We start from the raw sequence: 19,983 nt of genomic DNA, 5'->3' as shown, positions 1-19,983 counted from the left end.
ACACTTAGAAGTGCTCCTAAAGCACCATAGACATTTAACAGGTATTTCTTGATGGGACAGCCTCACAGTTAGTAAAAAGTGGAGCAGATCCTGGAAACTAATCTCTCAGACTCCAGGGCTCGAGCTCTTAAGCCTAACTAGAGACAGGGGAATTAAGAGTATGACAGGAGAGCCATTTGAATCACCTACCATTGGTGCAAATTCTTTGGAATGGGAAGAAGTACAGAAGACAGTGAGGCTGGACTGAAGATGTAGTTTCATGGTAGAGTGTTTGTCCAGCATACCCACAGCCCTAGGCACATTCCCCACACTCCAACATACAAAACAAAACAAAAAATGAGGAGTAAGGAACAGTGGGGATTAAGGAGACAGTGAGGCTAAGCTTATGTATATGTGTAGTGGTGTGTTCCTTAGTCCCAGTGCTCAAGAGGCAGAGGCAGGTAGATCTTTGTGAGTTTGAGGTCAGCCTGGTCTACATAGAAAGTTCAGGCCAGACAGGCTGTATATCACAAAACAACAACAGTGAGCCTACAAGAAAATTGTGGGAAGATATTTGAGGTAGAAGTAGCAGTTTAGGAAATAATAAGAGTCTGGATGTGGCACACAGGTATTGGTGAAATTATTAAGGCCACTACACACTACAAACAGGAAAATACGAACCCAAGTTCCAAGGTCCTTAGAGATAAGGCACAGTGGCAGGAAGTGGTTTACTAACAGTGATTTAAAGGGATGTAGGTAGATATCATTTAGAGGAGCATCAGCAGCAACCACCTCGGGAACTGTGGAACATTCAAACACTTCTTCCTGGCCTTGTGATATGGAGTGTGAACCAATGAACTGTCTCTAAGCGTAACATCCCTGAGGGATAGCTGAGTTTCAGTGAAGACTAGAAACTGGAGAAAGATTCTGCAGAGATGTTGTGATTGGAGGAGAGTTGTTAGCAAACGAATAAGGATTCCAAATGCCAAAATAGAAAAGACTTTTTCCAGTATCGGTTTCTATAAATCAGAAGGGAAGTTTTGGAATCCAACTGATGCTAGTGTTGGTTGCTTGAAGAAATGGGCTCCCCAAAACTATGGTCCCAATAACTAATTAGAAACAATTTCTTGCCGAGTGGTGGTGGCACATGCCTTTAATCCCAGCACTTGGGAGGCAAAGGCAGTTGGATCTCAGTGAGTTCGAGGCCAGTCTGGTCTACAAAGCAAGTTCCAGGACAGCCAGGACTGTTACACAGAGAAACCCTGTCTCAAAAAACAAACAAACAAGGAACAATTTCTTCAGGATCATTTTCAGTCAAAAACTAATTCTTCTCATTGGGTTGACATCATAGGTCAGGGCCCCCACTCCCAGCCCCAACTGGGCATGAAATGGTCTAGAATTAGATAGTGGTGAATAGACTTAAAAAATCTAATGAATTGTACACTTTAAGATGGTGACTATTATATCACGGTAGTTTTTTCATAACTTATTCATTTCTACTTCTTCTGTGTATGTGTGTGACTGTACCAGGTAGTACAGCTGGATGTAAGAGGCAACATGGTGAAACTTAATGACGGCTCTAAGATAACCTTTGAAAAATGCTTGATTGCAACGGGTGAGTATTTCTGGAGGTGACTGTCTTTCCTACTGTGGTAGTTCATTCAAGCTTTAGACTCTGGCCTTCTCTTGAAAAGATATTGCACCTCATCCTTAAGACAACTGATTCCCAGAGTCTCTGGTGTCGATGTCTGGTTAATTTGGGTGTGTAATGTTTTTACCTATTTGTAATTTTTTATAATAAAGTTTATTAAAAATAATCCTCTGGTAACGACACGAGGAAGCTGCTCCTTTTTCCTCTGTGCATGGTGCTCAGTCTCTGACCTGAAGGATATGTAGCTTTGTGGGTTTATTGCCAATTCTCCTCCAAAATCAGGAGAGGAGGTAAGCAGTTAATGAGAGTGGTATAACCATGCTAGCATGTGAGGCCTCCTGAGACGCTGGAGATACTGTGGCAGGTGGGCATAAGAACTAATCCCAGCACTCAGAAGTCTGAGGCAGAAGGATCAAAGCAGACTTGATGTTACCTGGGATCCATAGTGAGTTCCAGACCAGCCTGAGCTACATAGTAAGACCCTCTCAGAAAATTGACAGAGAGAGACAAACACACGCCATGGAAAAAGGAACTAAGCTTTCTGGTTTGGCCAGCCGTGGAGGCAAGGTCCTCTAAAAGGAGACTCAGATCTAGTTCTTAAAGGAAATTATAAGAAGCCTGCTGTGAGGCAAGCCATCTAGTCACTCCTTGGTAGTATTAGCAGCAGCCACAGCCATCACCACTCCTGCTGTGCCACCGAGCAGACTTAGCCACAGTCAAAGCAGAGAGCTCCACTTACAGGGGTTGTTTGGGCTAGCTCCTGCTTCTCAGGCTAAAGGGCTTTCTTATTTGCAGGAGGCACGCCAAGAAGTCTGTCTGCCATTGATAGGGCTGGAGCCGAGGTGAAGAGTAGAACAACACTTTTCAGAAAGGTAATTAATTGCTTTAGTGTTTTCTTTGTGTTGTTTGGAAGAGGGGACACACTTCGGTGTCCCCCAAGTGCTCCCTCCAATTGGGAGATCCAAGTTCTCTATATAGCTCTTCTCTAGACCTGTTATCTAGCTTCAAGCAAGTCACTTCTCCCTGCACCTCCAATACTTCATTCCCTCAAGGGTGCTATGCTTGTAGGAGAAAACTACATTTGGTTTTTAGTGCTTGCTATCGTTCTGACTGCCCTTCCGTAGGGGTTTTCTCTTGATGTGTTTGGTCCACCAGAACTCCTTGTGGTCTCTTGGCATTTTTCATTACAAGTGCTTTGTGAAGACTTTGATGCAAAAGCTTGAGTATACAAGTGCAAAGGAAAGGAGATTGTTTGCTTCTGAACAGTATGCCTTGCTGGAATTTTCTAGCCACACGTAGAGATATTGGATGAAGTTTATACTGCCTTTTAAATTCTTGATTGTTGGGATGAATAATTCTTTGTGTGGGAGGCTGTCTTTTGCTTTGTAAGATGTTGGCAGCATCACTGGCTTCTCTCCACTAGAGGCCAGGAGCATCTCGTCCTGACAGCCAAAATGTCTCTAGATACTACCACATGTCCACCTTGGACTGGGAAGAAAAACGGCTACCTGTATTGACAACCACTGTTGCTGGAAGGAATGTCACAATGGAGAAAAAATTCACATTAATAACATAGAGGCTATAATTGAGCCACTTTGTACAAGATGTTATGTGCAAATGTCTGTTGTAGAAGAGTTAGAGGAAAATATTTTCTTGGATTATTATCTTGTGCCCCTTTGGGAAATCAGTGGACTAAACTGGTATGATCCTGCAGATTGGAGATTTTAGAGCCTTGGAGAAGATCTCACGGGAAGTCAAGTCAATTACAGTTATCGGTGGGGGCTTCCTTGGGAGTGAACTGGCCTGTGCTCTTGGCAGAAAGTGTGAGTATTGAGAACTGTCCTTGACTTTCTTTCTCTAGTCATATATCACACATCTTGGTGCACTGTCACACATTCCAGAAAATATATTTGCCAGGAGCAGTTCAGGGAGTTTGAACAGTGTTTTATAGAATGAGGCTTTTTGGCACATGCTTATAATTCTAGCACTCCAGAGGCAGAATCAGGAAGATTCTGAGTTAGATTTTAGACTGGGTTATATAGTGAGTTCAGGGCTAGCCTGGGGCTATGAAGTAAGACCCTCCCCCACCTCACTCCCCCCAAAAAAGAAGTTTATAGAACAAAAAGCTAAGTACTGAGATCAAGACAAGGATTTCTATCTAGTTGAGTTTCTATTGCTGTGATAAATACCATGACCAAAAGCTACTGAGGAGGAAAGGGTTTATTTGGTTTACACTTCCATGTCACTGTTCATCACTGAGGGAAGTCAGGCAGGGCAGGAACCTGGAGACAGAAGCTGATGCAGAGGCCATGGAGGACTGCTACTTCCTGGCTTGTTCCCTGGTTTGCTCAGCATGCTTTCTTGTAATACTCAAGACCACCTGCCCAAGGATGGTACATCCCACAGGATGTTGGGCCAACTCATATCAATCATTAATCAAAAAATGCTCTACACACTTGCCTACATGTAATCTGATGGAGGCATTTTCTCAATTGAGGTTCCTTTTTCCAGGTAATTCTAGCTTTTGTCAAGTTGACCAAAAAAAAAAAAAAAAAAAATAGTCCCCCAGTGTCCAAAATGTTGTCACCTAAATAACCCAACAACAGCACTTCCTTTCCTTTCCTGTACCCTCTCTGCCTAGACTGTTTAGAAATCAAATATTTAAAGAAGTGGATTATTAAGGTGAGAGGGGCCATGCAAACTAGAGAACTATATGGATCTGTGAATTGTTGAAGTCGTAAAAAGCCAAACACTTCAAACAGTAATGTGATGGTTCCCAGCTCAACAGGACTGTAGGTTCTGGTTTGAATGTTTCGTGGCCACTGTGTTTCTGTTTTCGTTATATTTATTTGTTGGTTGGTGTTGGGGGTGTGATTATAGGAGTACACATGCTAAACTCAAGGCAGGAGGGTGATTCCTATTCAGAGCTTGAAAAGCCCTTATGTGAGCCTCAGGTGACCACATGGGTGGGTGTGCACTAAATTCATAGTTGGTAGTTTAATCCCGGGACAGCAGTTCTGACACTTGCTGTCTTTGCCTTTGAATAAACTCAGCCACCAAGGCTGTCTTGCCCTAGTGCCCCACAGGCAGGAGCTGTGGCCTGCTTGGCAGCTTTGCTCTGCTAAATTTAGTCAGGACTGACTCACCTTTATCTCCCCTCCTGTCTTCCTGGGATTGGCTCGTGCCTTCTATAACTAGTTCTCTTTCTTCTTCCTAGCTCAAACCTCAGGCATAGAAGTGATTCAGCTCTTCCCTGAGAAAGGAAATATGGGGAAGATCCTTCCTGAATACCTCAGCAACTGGACCATGGAAAAAGTCAAGCGAGGTAGAAACTGTCCATAACTCCCCTCTTTCTTTTGAGAGTAACTAAAGGCAAAGTTAGGTTTTTTTTTGGGAACTCCCTTGATGTAATTCCTGACATCTGGCTGAGGAAATGTTTCGCTATTCCTCAGTCAGACAGGGTCACAGGCATCCAGAATCTGAGACACCACATTCCCAGACGTGCTAAAGATGGACTGTATGTGAAGGTTCTTGTGGTTCCTCAAGGCTGCCTGCATCTGGAGATAATGGATTTGACTAGAGGGCAGGTCCCAGGCTTGTGAGTTCAATCACTGGTCTCATTTTCCTTTACAGAGGGAGTGAAAGTGATGCCCAATGCAATTGTGCAATCGGTTGGGGTCAGTGGTGGCAAGTTACTCATTAAGCTGAAAGATGGAAGGAAGGTAAGGATAAAGAGACCATGTCAGAAGGCCTGTCTTCCAGTCTTCCTTCCCATTTCCTTATTCTCATTCCCTTACTTGACATCAATGATTTGTTTTCTTAGCAGCCATCATTAACATCTAATTCTCTGAATTCATCATCCCTTCATCAAAATAGGATGATGAGAACCAGAGTGGACACCTGTGAACTATTTGCCCTTAGTCTCTTCCTGACTGTACTAGACCTCAGTCCTTGCTAGGGCAATAGATTTCTGTTCAGGTGATATAGAATATGTATGGGGCTGAAGGATTCTTTGGTTTTTGTTTTTTTTTTTTTTTTTTTTGTTTGTTTTTTTGGTTTTTTGAGACAGGGTTTCTCTGTATATAGCTTTGGTGCCTGTCCTGGATCTTGATCTGTAGACCAGGCTGGCCTCGAACTCACAGAGATCTGCCTGGCTCTGTCTCCTGAGTGCTGGGATTAAAGGTGTGCACCACCACTGCCCGGCGTGGGCTGGGGGATTCTTATGAAAGCAGAACTTAAATCTGTTTACTGAAGGTAAGTTAACCCAGGATTATTTTTAAAGCTCTAATATTGTTTTCTTTATTTTCTTTTATCTTTGTTTTGGACAGTGTTGGGAATTGAACCCAGGTCCTTGTGCATGCTACACAAACATTCTACCACTGAGCTACACCCAGCCCCTTGATAGAAAAAGCCTGAGTTATTGGATTCCTGAGGACATTAACTTTTTGAAAGTCTGATTCTTAATGATGTGATATTATAAACTCGTGATATGAATGAGCATCAGTGAAAACTGGTAATCGACTAAATTACTTTTTTCCTCTCAGGTAGAAACTGACCACATAGTGGCAGCTGTGGGCCTAGAGCCCAATGTTGAGTTGGCCAAGACTGGTGGACTGGAAATAGACTCTGATTTTGGTGGCTTCCGGGTAAATGCAGAGCTGCAAGCACGTTCTAACATCTGGGTGGTAAGTGTGCTACAGCATAACCCATTCATTGCTCCCAGCCTGTGGGTGAGTCTGGCCGTGTGCCAAAGCTCAGTAGGTATGGTAGTTTACTCCTGTAAACTCAACACTGGAGGCATGGGCAGGAGGATCACCACAAGTTCAAGGCCATCCTGGGCTTCAGAATAAGACCCATTCTCAAAAGGAAGGAAGAAAGTAAGCTAGCAAGGAAAGCCAGCTCATTAATAGGGTCGAAGTGTTTGATGGCCAGAGGAGAAGCACTAGAAACCAGTTAAGTGCTTGAATTAGAAGAGCGCATGTGGCACCCTCTGTAAGCTGTGGGAGAGTGAAAGGAGCAACGTGTATGGCTGTAGGAATAGAACTCATAATTCTGCTAACAGTAGTTGGTGGGCACGAACACAGCTCTCAGACACACCTCCTTTGCAGACGATGTAGGATGAAGTAGTTTTCTAATGTGCTCCCTGGAAAGGAAAGTGACTATTTTCATTTTCCTTGAGTCCTTCCTATTTTCAGCTATTTTTAAAACCTATTATGACAAAACCAAGACTTTAACATGTAGGAACTATGAGGTAATTTCCCCATTGCTAGAACATTGCAATGTATTGTGTTTGGTTATGGATTCTGTAACTAAGGCCATAGGTGCTGCGAAGGGGTATTTTCCTCCACCAAAGTCTCAAAGTCTGGGGTTTTTTTCTGGGCCTATTGTACCATGTATTCACTGTAGAAAACACAGACAAGGAGAAAAGGGGGCCAGTCACCTGGAGCAACGAGGAATGTTTTAGTTATTTCCTTCCCTTTGTTTTCTTGAACATAAAGGTTTTTCCCCCTTTGTTTTATGTGGTTGTGGTGAGCTACTATATATAAACATTTGTATTCTGCTACATCTCACTTAACATTATAAAAGGAAGCATTTCCTTGTTGCTTCAGACTCTGTAAACAGTTTAATGAGTATATAATATCCCATTAAATAGACTTCATAGTTTACTTTGCTGTTGTTCACTTATTGGATTTTTAGGTTGCTTTGGGGGAGTCTGAATAGTTGTGAAAATGAACAAGCATTAGAGAGCTCAAATACCACATCCCGCATGAAGCTGGCCCTGTTTACCCCTAGCTGAGGGTTCTCTGAGACACTTAGCTTGTTGAATCTATGCCTCTTCTAGGGTACAGTACTTGTTTACATTGCCCTGTAGTTAGGAATAATGCTGTATCTTTCCTGTTCTACACTAGGTTCCACACACCCTATAGGAAAGGCTTGTGTCGCTTTTATCTCGCCAACCCATATACAAAAAAGGGTTTTATACATCATAAATACTCCATGAAAATGTGTTGACTGACTACTGAATCATGACAAAACAAAACAAAACAAAACAAAGCCACTTACCTTAGAAAAGATAAGAGACAGTCACATCTGAAAACTGGTTTCCACATAGAGAAGAGAATATTCTGAGTTGTGTATGGTGGTAAAGGGTTATGATCTCAGCACTAGGGAGACTGAGACAGGAGAATCATTAGTTTGACGCCGGCATGGGTTATATATAGAGACCCTATCTCCAAAATAATGAAATAAATATTCTTGAATGCTCCATTGTTAAGTAGCCTGTCTGCTAGAACAAAATGAGCAGAAACAGGCATGTATAAACTGAAGCAAAGAAGATTTAGGATAGTTTATGGAAGTATAGTGTCTTAGGATTTCTATTGCTGTAAAGAGACACCATAACCATAGTACTCTTATAAAAGAAAACATTTAATTGTGGTAGCTTAAATGCTACATCTTGATCCAAAGGCAACAGGAAGTGAACTGTTGGGGCTTGGATTGAGCATATATCAGACCTCAAAGCCCACCTCCACAGCGACACACTTCCTCCAACAAGGCCACACCTCCTAATAGTGCCACTCCCTTTGGGGGCCATTTTCTTTTAAGCCACCACCTATAGATAGAACAGTTTCTTTAAAAATGGTGTCTCACTTGATTAGGAATGATTATAGCCTGTAAATGGAAAACATTACTTAACATTGCTAGGGTCCTTTGAGGCCCAAAGTTTATATTCTGCTTTTAACTTGTTTTTTTAAAACGAGTTGTTTCCATAATGTATTTGTTTCCAAAGGCAGGAGATGCTGCATGCTTCTATGATATAAAGTTGGGTCGAAGGCGAGTAGAACATCATGATCATGCTGTTGTGAGTGGAAGACTGGCTGGAGAAAACATGACTGGAGCTGCAAAGCCGTACTGGCATCAGTCAATGTTCTGGTAAGAGTTCTGTGCGTTGGGGACACAACTGCTTCGAACTCTGTATTAGTGAGCTCAAAATACAGAGATTTTTATCTGCTTTATGATTTGCCTTCTTTGTAGTCAATATACCTTTCTCTAGAAGGGAAGAAGTTCCTCCCCATGTCCATACGGACCCTGTGTGACATGCATAAAATGGATGGAAATTGGCACTAGTGCTTCTAGAAAAGTAAGAGTTTGAGCTGTAGTGGTTGGTTCAGAAGTACAGCACTTAGATTGGGCAGCTGTGTATTTTAATTTTTCTTTCCCAGTTTCACTAATGGTTCCAACATACTGGGAAAAACACAGCTCACTCATGTGTAACCTTTAAGATCAACAATTTGCTGGTAATGGTGGCATATACCTTTAATCCCAGCACTTGGGAAACAGAAGCAGGCAAATTTCTGTGAGTTCAAGGCCAGCCTGATCTACATAGCAAGTTCTAGACTAGCTGGGCCTATATAGTGAGACCTATTTCAATAATTTAACAAAAACAGATCAGGAATTCACAGGCCTATAAGACAGTTATTTGAATTTAAGAAGGTTAGAATGGGCTGGGATCCAACACACTACTCTGGCCTCCATGAGCAACAGGCATGCACATGACACAAGACAACATACACATAAGAAAACAAAAGCAAAAAACAAAACAAAACCACCTTGTCTCTAAATGGAAGAAGAGAAAGAGGGAGGATGAATCAATGATTGATTGATTAGTAGTAATTAGTACTGAACATTCTCAAGTCCTCAGGGCTGACCCTGTTTAGTATACTTTGATCTTGACTGATTTCAATTGGAAGATAAGGTTAGCTGAACTGTGCCTGACTATAATGCCACCTACTAAAGAGCTGAGGTAGAAAGACCTCAAGTTTGAGGCTAGTCTGGAACAATCTAGAAAGATCCTGACTCAGATTTTAAAGGGATAGGAGTATAGCTTAGTGATAGAGAACTTAGCATGGACAGGATCCTGGGTCCAATGTCCAGTACTCTAAAAAAATGGAAATGTGGAGTATGGAAATACAGTCTTGAAGATTTCAGAAGACTTAAGTTGACGTTGGAGATAACCTTTTAGGACAAATCACACACAGTTTTATGAGGGAGCCGCTAAAAAGTAACATAAGTTTGTAGGTCAGCACATACAACACAGGGAAAAATGAGTCTATACAGTTTTCAGTTAGGGCCTACATACAGATTCTAAGGATTTGTTGTTTAAATTATATCCCTGAAGATATAATTTAATGATCTATTGTGACAAAGAAGAAAAAAATGTGTACTAGCAGGAGTATCTTAGGTTATTACCCAAAACCATAATAATGATGTGGAATATTAAGAAAGATGTATGTAGCCAGGTGGTGGTGGTGCACACCTTTAATCCCATCACTGAGGAGGCAGAGGCAAGTGGATCTCTGTGAGTTTGAGGCCAGCCTGGTCTACAGAGTGAGTCCCAGGACAGCCAGTGCTCCACAGAGAAGCCCTGTATCAAGAGGAAAAAAAAGAAAAAAGATGTAGGTAGTAATGGGGTACAGTGAGATGGCCAAGCAAGTAAATAGTTATTTGTTGCCAAACTTGATGAACTCAGTTTAATTCCTGGGATCTACATGGTAAAAAGAGCCCACTCCCACAAGTTGTCTTCTGACCTCCACATGCACCATAACACATGCGTGTATCTATTCATGCACATACAAGAAAAAAAGCATTCCAGGTGAAGGCCAAGGGTGGTACTGTTAGGTTAATGAAACTCTAGTCATTAAATTCCAAATTTCATCCAATAGGGACACATTTTAAAGCTTCAAAAAGGCAGTTTTAATGTGAGTTAAAGAAAATTAGATGAGCCGGGCAGTGGTGGCACATGCCTTTAATCCCAGCACTCAGGAGGCAGAGCCAGGCGGATCTTTATGAGTTCGAGGCCAGCCTGGTCTACAGAGCGAGATCCAGGAAAGGAGCAAAAGCTACACAGAGAAACCCTGTCTCGAAAAACCAAAAAGAACAAAAAGAAAGAAAGAAAGAAAATTAGATGAGCAGTGGTGGCACACACCTTTAATTCCAGCACTCGGTAGGCAGAGACAGGTGGATCTCTGTGAGTTCAAGGCCAGCCTTGTCTACAGGACAAGTTCCAGGTCTATAGAACGAGTTCCAGGACAGCCAAGGTTACACAGAGAAACCCTGTTTTGAAAAAAAGAAAAAAGAAAAAGAAAGAAAAGAAAATTAGAGAGGATCAAAAGTAGGGAACCTGGGCCTGGTATGGTGGCTCGTACCTATAATCCCAGCACTCAGGAGACAGAGGCAGGCAGATAGCTATGAATTCAAGGCCAGCCCGGTCTACAGAGGTAGTTCTAGGACAGCCAGGGCTACATAGAGAAAGTGTGTCTCAAAAACAAACAAAAAGGTGGGAACCTATTCCACCCCAAATGTTGCACGGAATAAAAACATAATAAAATTCCGAAAGTTTCAATCATTGTATGATTATGTGTATAGTAGCTTCTTGAGGGAAAAATGCTGTTTGAGATAGATAATCGTACTCCCTTGCGCTTGTCCTCAGATGTCCTGGTGACAGTAAATCTGTTTGGTATTCCTCTTATAAATCCTGGGTTATTTGACTGGCATGAAAGTACAGTGTCACGAAGAGAATGAGCTACTATGCCATTCCTTGTGGTCCTTTGACAAAACGACCTCTTCTCTTTCCTTCCATAGGAGTGATTTGGGTCCTGATGTTGGCTATGAAGCTATTGGTCTTGTGGACAGTAGTTTGCCCACAGTCGGGGTTTTTGCAAAAGCAACTGCACAAGACAACCCAAAATCTGCCACAGAGCAGTCAGGTAAGGAAGTCCAAGCACTCTCTAGGAAGAATGGTAAGAAGCAGTGTGTCCCTGTTCTCCTGACCAAGTTGGTTCTGCATGGGCCAGAGGGAGCTGGCCTTCAAAGCCTCTATATTGTGCTTTAAAAGTAACCAAACCCACCAGGCGGTGGTGGCACAGGCCGTTAATCCCAGCACACGGAGGCAGAGGCAGGGGATCTCTGTGAGTTCGAGGCCAGCCTGGTGTACCAAGAGAGTTCCAGGACAGCCAGGACTACACAGAGAACCCTCTCTCGGAAAAAAAAAAATATGGTAACCAAACCCAGACTTCCATTCGTTGGTGCCCCGAGATCCTGGTCAAAGCACAAACTCCGATAGTATAGGTATCCATCCTAAACAATGGGCAGCAGCCTGTGCAGTGACTCCAGTTTGTCTCTTGGGGCTGAGAAAATCTCAGTGGTGAAGCAGACCTGAAGGTTTTAGGTATTTTTTTCTTTATATTGCCTGCTTCGTAATAATCTCAAGAACCAGGTGCGACAACCTCTTAGGGCCTGGTGTCTTCCCTGGACCCTGGGAAGTACAGAATTGGCCTAAGGAGTTCTTAAGCTGACTCTAATTCCACTTGTCAGATCTGGATACCAGGTTTGCTTCGGATGGGAGGCACCACTCTGGGAATGGGCTTTCCTCCTACATGTATGTATCTCTTTCATTAGCTCCTTGGCTTTATTCTGTGACCTTGGCTTACATTTTTTTTTGCTGGATGTTTCATGGGCAAGTTAATTTTTAAAAAAGAGAAAGCAAGACATTATCTGTAAGTTCAAGGTCAGCCTGATCCACATAAGACCCTGTCTCAGAAAAGAAAAAACAACCCCAAATTCTATGCTTTATTTTATTGCAAACAATTTTCATGCAGATAGCTGTGTATGTGGCAAGTAGCTACTGTCCTGAATCATTGTCCTAGTTTGCTTTCTATTTCTGTGATAAAGACCATGACCAAATGCCATTTGTGAAGGGACAGGTTGATTTGGCTTAAATATCCTGATCACAGTCCATCACTTCGTGATGCCAACACAGAAACTCAAGCAGGGCAGGCACTAAAGCAGAGACCGTAGAAGAACGATGATATGGGCTTAACCTATGGCTTGGTTAGCCTGCCTATACAAGGAAAGACCACCAGCCAGGGAGTGCTAACCCCCAACACTTGCTGAGAGCTGGGCCCACCCACATCAATCATTAATCAGGAAAGTGCCCCACAGACTTGCCTACAGGCCAGTCTGATGGAGGCAGATCCTGAACTGATGCTCTTCTGTCTTCCCAGATGACTCTAGTATGTATCAGATAGACAAAGAAAACTAACCAGTATGATCGCGAATGCTTCTGAGAGGAGAGATGCAAACCCTTGATAGTTTGGAAAGATCCAGATACATGGACATGTCTATATCATAGAATGTAAATGAAGTAGAAAAGTACAAGGCCAGGTTCAGCAGTGCCCAGGAGATGGCAAGAAAGAACTTCGCTTGGTCTTTGTTAATGGAAAGTGGCTAGAGAATATGCTAAGGCATATTGGAAAACAGACTATCTAGAAGCAGCTTTAGGCCAATTTCAAAAGAAACTTTCCAGGCTGGGGAAACAGCTCAGTTGGTAAAAGTACTTGCCTTGCAAATATGAGGTCCTGAGTTGAATCCCCAGAAATCACATTTTAAAAGGTAAGTATTGTGGCACATGATTCTAATTCCAGTACTGGGGTTGCAGAACCAGGCTTGCTGGGGCTTGCTGGCCAGCTGGCCTAGCCTGTTGAGTTCCAAGCCATTGAGAAAGACCCTGTCTCAAAGAACAATCCTGAGGAATGACACCCAGGGCTGTCACATACACATACACATGTACCTACACACACATACAAAGACACTTGCCTTCTAGAATTTTCCAAGATCAAAATAACTGAACTTTGGGTTTTGTATTTCTTTGTGGGGTTGGCCACAGGGACCAGTATCCGCTCGGAGAGTGAGACAGAGTCAGAAGCCTCTGAAATCCCAATTCCTCCCAGTACCCCTGCAGTTCCACAGGCTCCTGTTGAAGGGGAGGACTATGGCAAAGGTGTCATCTTCTACCTCAGGGACAAAGTAGTCGTGGGGATTGTGCTGTGGAATGTCTTTAACCGAATGCCAATCGCCAGGAAGGTAGGTGCCTGTCAGAGCCCTTGGGAGAAGATGGGAAGAGGGATTGAGAGCCGCCCCTGTGACTTCACTAGGTGCCCTGAGACACATTGTCCACCAAGGTCAGAGTGCACCCAAGCAGAACAAAGGCAGAACCTTGGCTCAGGAACATTTCTTTTCAACTTGAGACTTGGCTGGGTGGCCTGAGAGTTGTCAAGCTCATTTGGGCTAGTAGAAAGTTGTTCCCACCATCCCCTCCCAGTGTGTAACTGGAGACTAGCCCAGGCAGCCCCATTGTGTGGGCCAGGGCTGGGTGCACATGGAATGAGTTAAGAACTTTTGTTACTCTACCCCTCAGATCATTAAGGACGGTGAGCAGCATGAAGATCTCAATGAAGTAGCCAAACTCTTCAACATTCACGAAGATTGAAGCCCTATCGTGGAATACACATGCACTTTTCCATCCCTGACGGGGGTTGGGTGGGTAAAAGAACCTTTTTTATTTAGCATACTTTCTCTTTATGTAGGAGCAGGAATCAAACAAGCCTCTGTGAATATTTTCATCTATATAGATGCACATCACAAATTAAAATCTGATTCTTTTAAATTCAGTTGTTTTGTTTTAAAGGGTGTAGGTAAATAAAGGAGGCAATGTGTGCATATCAGCAAGCCGAGTGCAGCTACTAGCAAGTGTATGATTCTTCTCAGCCATGTATTCAACAATCCATATTAAACTCCTATCAGCACTCTGTAATCATGGCCCGTCATACCTCTCAGCTCACAGCACTGATCTTATTTCATGTGTATGGGTGTTTTGCCTACACATGTATCTGTGTACCACTTGTGTGCCTGGTGCCCGTGGAGGCCAGAAATGGGCAGTAGATCCCCTTGGACTGGAATCACTTCCTGTTAGGAGCCACCACATGGGTGCTGGGAATTGAACACTGGTTCCCTCCCCTACAAGAACAACCAGTGCTCTTAACCACTGAACCATCTCTCCAGTCCCATAAAGGAAGATTGGGTTTCTGAGATAGGGCCTCAGTATAGTTTTTCTGGTCTAGAATTTGCTGTGTAGATGGTGTTAGCTCCATGATCTGCCTACCTAAGTTTCCCAAGTGCTGGCATTAAAGGTCTTTACTACTGTGCCTCACCTGACCTAATTCTTCTGTAGGCAAGTTCACTATTTCTATGAAGGCCTTCTTGACCCAACCAAGCACAACCCTATTTATGTCTCACTAACTAACCTATGGCTTCCTGCAAGCAGGCACCATGACATTAAGGTCTTGCTCATGGTCATATATGCAGAAGCAAAAGAGCTCTGGTTCATAATATGTGCTTAATAAATTATCATTGAATGAGTGAGCAAATAAACATAGAGAATAAACTCAGCTTTACGTTGGACAACTAGCTGCTCCAGAATTGAATTGGTCCCATAGGGGACAGAAAGAATATATAGATATGTAGATATATAGATAGGTAGATATATACATATAGATAGATACGGATTGAAGTGTTTAGAAGCCAATTGTGATGATGGCACATGCCTATAATCTTAGCACTCAGGAGGATGAGGCAAGAGGATTGCAGCAAGTTTGAGGCCAAAACTGGGCCATACGGTGAGATCTTGTGAAATTAAAAAAGAAAAGAACGGGAGGCAGAGCCAGGTGGATCTCTCTGAGTTCAAGGCCAGCCTGGGCTACTGAGTGAGTTCTAGGCACAAAGCTACACAGAGAAACCCTGTCTCAGAAAGAAAAAAGAAAAAACTGGAGAGATGGGTCAGTGGTTAAGGGCAATGTCTGCTCTCCCAGAGGACCTGGGTTTGTTCGATTTCCAGAACCACACAGAAGCTCACAATAGGATGTAACTCTAGTCTCAGGAAATCTAATGTCTCTCTGGCTTCCATGGCACTCAGGTGATGCACAGACATACATGGAGGCAGAACACCCAGACACATAAAAAAGTTAAAAATGAATTTCAGAATGCTTCATAAGTCAACTAAGATTTTTTTTTGGCATTTTAAAGTACTTAACCTCGTGTGTGTGTGTGTGTGTGTGTGTGTGTGTGTGTGTGTGTGTTACATTCTAAGCAAATAGATTACAACTGAGCTACATCCTGACGCCTTTTTGCATTTATTTCAAAACAGTCTCATGAAGTTGCCCAGGGTGACCTGGAACTCGCTCTGTATTCATAGCAGGCCTTGAACTTGTAATCCTCCCGCCTTAGCTTCCTTGGTAGCTGTGATTACATGACTATACCACAAGGCCCAACTAAATTATGTAACATTAAAATTGAATCTCGTTTTCCTAATGGGAGCCCAGTAGTAGAAGGTGTGCTTAGCTTATAGGCAGAACTGTGTTCAATCCTCAGCACCAAAAGTAAATAAATAAGTACAAATTTAAAGTAAGAGAAAATTGTTTTACTACTTCTAAGTGTCCTCTGTCCATCAGCTCAGTGGTAGAGCATTTGTGTAGCATGTGTAAGGCCCCAGGTTCTGGCCTTGGCACCACAGAATTGAGAATGCAGTTAGGAATATTTCTGTAAGTGGAAAATTGCTGCTTGCCTGATTTTAAAAAAACTAAAAATTAAAGGAAGTTTGCAATTGGTTTCCCTTCTGAATACCAGAATAGTCCATGTTTTGACTATAAGAATTGTGTGCATTAGGACAGATTCTTACTATGTGGAAACAGGTTTACTGAACCATGATCCCATGCATGACATACCCAACTTGTATGTAGAAACTTCTTTGGTATCCTCTGAAATAAGAATCATTATGCAGTAATAACTGCTGTTTACATAGATAGGGGTAGGCCACTTCAAGTCATTTTAAAACATCACATTTTCGCCGGACAGTGGTGGCGCACGCCTTTAATCCCAGCACTTGGGAAGCAGAGCCAGATGGATCTCTGTGAGTTCAAGGCCAGCCTGGTCTACAGAGTGAGATCCAGGACAGGCACCAAAACTACACAGAGAAACCCTGTCTCAAAAAAACAACAACAAAAATCACATTTTCTCAGGAGGCAGAGGCAAGCAGATCTCAGTGGGTTAGAGGCCAGCTTGGTCTACATAGCAAGATGCATGACAGCCAGGGCTATGTAGTGAGACCTGTCTCAAAAAAAATCAAATTTTGATTGGCTTTTCTATTTACAGTTCAGTTTAATTCTCTGGCATCACTGTAGTGCAGAGAACCAAAAACTAAGTGACCTATTCCATCTAGTCAATGCCCATTGCCTTCTGTGAGCGAAGTAGAGGCCATAATGGGAAAATGCATTAACATATGACTATGGCTGGGCACAGTGGTACATGGTTTTAATCCCAGTACTCCGAGGCAGTTTTGAGGCCAGTTTGGTCTACATAGCAAGTTCTACATCCGCCTGTCAAAAAATATACAGTAGGGCTGGGGTGATATTCAGTTATTAAAGTGCTTGACACACAAGCAGCAAGCCCGAGGACCGGGACCCCCAGAACCCATGTAAACATTAAGTAGCTATAGCAATAATTCCAGTGCTCTGGAGGTGGTGGCAGAATTTCTGGAGTGAATTAGCTAATTGATTAGCTGTGTCAGCGAGCTCTGAGTTCAGCTGAGACGCTGCCCCAGTGAATATGATATAGATACATTGAGGAAGATTCCTGACTTTAGCCCTTAGCCTCCACATGCATGCTCATACACAGGCACCCCCCCTATGTGTATACTCACATATGCAGATATGAATACATGCAAATAGAAAATACACTTGAAAAAATAAAGGAGCTGTGCATAATGGCGCACACCTTTAATCCCAGCACTCAGGAGGCAGAAGCGGGCAGTTGGAAGCCAGCCTGGTCTAAGTACTGAAATCCAGGCCAGGAAAGGTGAGATGCTACACAGTGAGATTCTATCTCAAAATGAAAGAAAAAAATGAAGTGCCTGTTTGTCATCAATACATCAGCTCCAAAGTATCCTAACAGTCCATGATCTCAGCTCACCCTTCCAGTCTACATCCTATCGCATGACATTTTTTTTTTTTGAGACAGACCCTAGCTGGCTAGGGACTGTTTGTAGACAAGGCTGAAGTCAAACTCTGAGATTTGCCTACCTCTGCCTCCCAAGTGCTGGGAGTTAAGTTACGTGCCACCATCCCTGGCCTTTTTCATAACTTTTAATATACACACATGTGCATACAAACACACACACACACACACACATCTGATTTATTATATATTCTAAACTTGGCTTCACCCCTTTCACATAGGAATGCCATACCCCTTCCCTTTCACTCTCCAAAAGCCTGTTCATCTTTCAACCCAAATTAAGCCCTGCCTCGAACTACTTAAGTGTCCATGTATGATTTCTCTTAGCTCTGAGTTCCAATTGTAATTATTACCTTAATCTTTATTGTTCCTTTACCTTTTCAAAATTCTTTTTTTGTGACAGGGTTTCTCTGAGTAGCCCTGGCTGCCCTAGAACTAGCTCTGTAGACCAGGTTGGCCTCGAACTCACAGAGATCCACCTGCCTCTGCCTCCTAAGTGCTGGGATTAAAGGTGTGCGCACCACCCGGCTCAAAACTTCTTCTTACACTTATTTATTGTGCATATAACATGCCATGGCTTGTGTTTGAGGTCAGAAAACAACTTGCAGGACTCAGTTCTCCAGCACGTGAGCCCTGAGACTCAAACTCAGATTGCCAGGTTGACGGCAAGCACCTTGACTTCTGAACTCCCAGCAGCTCTGTTCTTTGAATTTTTATCAGTTCCTGGTTACCATGTTTTATGCACGTTCAAATGGTTTAATGTGGCTTTTACATACATGCAATGGCATACACTGATCAAATCAAAACCCCTTTCTCCACCCCCACATTTCCCAGCTTTCAGTAATCATTATTCAACTTTCAGCCAGTTATTTCTAGCTTCCTTCCATCTATGATACAGAACATAGCCAGGCAGTGGTGGCGCACACCCTTAATCCCAGCACTGGAGAGGCAGAGGCAGGTGGATCTCTGAGTTCGAGGTCAGCCTGGTTCACAGAGTGAGTTCCAGGACAGCCAGGGCTATGTAATAAGATTCTGTCTCAAAAAACCAAACGAGGAGCTTAGAGAAATTACTCAGCGGTTAAGAGCACTGTCTGCTCTTCTACATTCAGTTCCCAGCATCCACATGGCAGCTCACAACTGTCTGTAATTCCAGCTCCAGGGGATCTGAGAGCCTCACACAGACAGACATATACAGGCAAAACACCAATGTACATGATTTTAAAAAAACCTGAAAGGAAAAAAAAAAAGAAACAGAACAAAACTCTTAAATTTTCTTAACTTTAAATTAATTCTTATAGCTGATACATCACAAAAATTAGGAGTTGTGATGTTTTGATTTTGGTTTATGTATATACATTGTAGTGGTATTTGCTCCACCCAGACCTTGGGCAATAAGGCCCAAAGGAGGCTGTGCTTCCTGCCGTTATGACCTCTTTTTTTTTTTTTTGCTTTGTTTTTTTATTTTATTATTTTTTAAATTTTATTATGTAAACAGTGTTCTTTCTGAAAGTTTTGCTATACGCCAGAAGAGGGCATCAGATCTCATTATAGATGGTTGTGAGCCACCATGTGGTTGCCGGGAATTGAACTCAGGACCTCTGGAAGAGCAGACAGCGCTCTTAACCTCTGAGCCATCTCTCCAGCCCAGCCGTTATGACCTCTTATAAGGAGTTGGAGAAGAGTCACATGTCCCTTCTCCCTGCTCCTGCTTGCAAGGTGGATTCACTCCCGGTCAGATCAGAGGATGACTTCTGCTGTCTACTCTGTTCTGTGTTCATGAGTGTATTTCCTCAATTTCTATCTTAATAAATTCTGTTACCCATTTAATAGACTTACGTGGATTGATTGTAATAAGCGCTGCCCAACTTACATATACAGGCAAAACACCAATGAACATATGATTTAAAAACAAACAAAAGGAAAAAAAAGAGAAACAGAACAAAACTCTTTTAAATTTTCTTAATTTTTACAGCTAATACATCACAAAAATTATGAGTTGTAATATTTTGATTTTGGTTTATCTATATACATTAATTTTCGAGTGAGGGTATAGATAGTCCTTTCCCCAGCCCCCATGCTAGCTATGGAGCCAAATCTTGGCTGCCATTGATCCATGCCCTCAACCCATAGCTACTGGTCTTATGTCATTCTAAATGAATTGCAAGCTATCCCAGAGCACACACTGTCCCCCTCCACCACAAGATGTTGACCACATGCCATAACCCTGAACACCCAGGCAGAGTGCTCAAGAGTCCTTCCTTGCTTGATTGAATGATATTAGGTAACAGGTTTGGCTGTAAAATGAGTCTTACAGGCTCTGATCTCTGTAATTCAGATTGTTTACGAAAAGACGTTCAAACCCCCATCAATCACGTCACCCATGGCCATAAGTTGCCACTTACCCAGGATACATTTAATCAGCCTCGGCCATGGAAGATCAGAGTCGGATT

The 19,983-nt window shown here is 42.7% G+C and overlaps 1 protein-coding gene across 1 annotated transcript in view; it reads left to right on the top strand.

Annotated features, from left to right (window-relative positions):
- Positions 1–14,132, top strand: part of Aifm1 (apoptosis inducing factor mitochondria associated 1) — a 39,935-nt gene extending 25,803 nt beyond the window's left edge. Inside the window, exons 7-16 of the mRNA XM_059250365.1 lie at positions 1,510–1,594; positions 2,426–2,502; positions 3,345–3,453; positions 4,848–4,955; positions 5,264–5,352; positions 6,175–6,315; positions 8,418–8,560; positions 11,270–11,394; positions 13,353–13,549; positions 13,884–14,132. Of these exons, the coding sequence (XP_059106348.1) occupies positions 1,510–1,594; positions 2,426–2,502; positions 3,345–3,453; positions 4,848–4,955; positions 5,264–5,352; positions 6,175–6,315; positions 8,418–8,560; positions 11,270–11,394; positions 13,353–13,549; positions 13,884–13,955 (1,146 nt within the window). The 3' untranslated portion in view covers positions 13,956–14,132. The remainder of the gene's footprint in view (positions 1–1,509; positions 1,595–2,425; positions 2,503–3,344; positions 3,454–4,847; positions 4,956–5,263; positions 5,353–6,174; positions 6,316–8,417; positions 8,561–11,269; positions 11,395–13,352; positions 13,550–13,883) is intronic.
- The last annotated feature ends 5,851 nt before the right edge of the window (positions 14,133–19,983 follow it).

This window comes from Peromyscus eremicus, chromosome X (genome assembly GCF_949786415.1).
Source record: "Peromyscus eremicus chromosome X, PerEre_H2_v1, whole genome shotgun sequence".
In the NCBI taxonomy this organism is placed as follows: domain Eukaryota; kingdom Metazoa; phylum Chordata; class Mammalia; order Rodentia; family Cricetidae; genus Peromyscus; species Peromyscus eremicus.
Note: the sequence above shows the minus strand (reverse complement) of the source record. Positions and strands in the feature narration are given on the sequence as shown.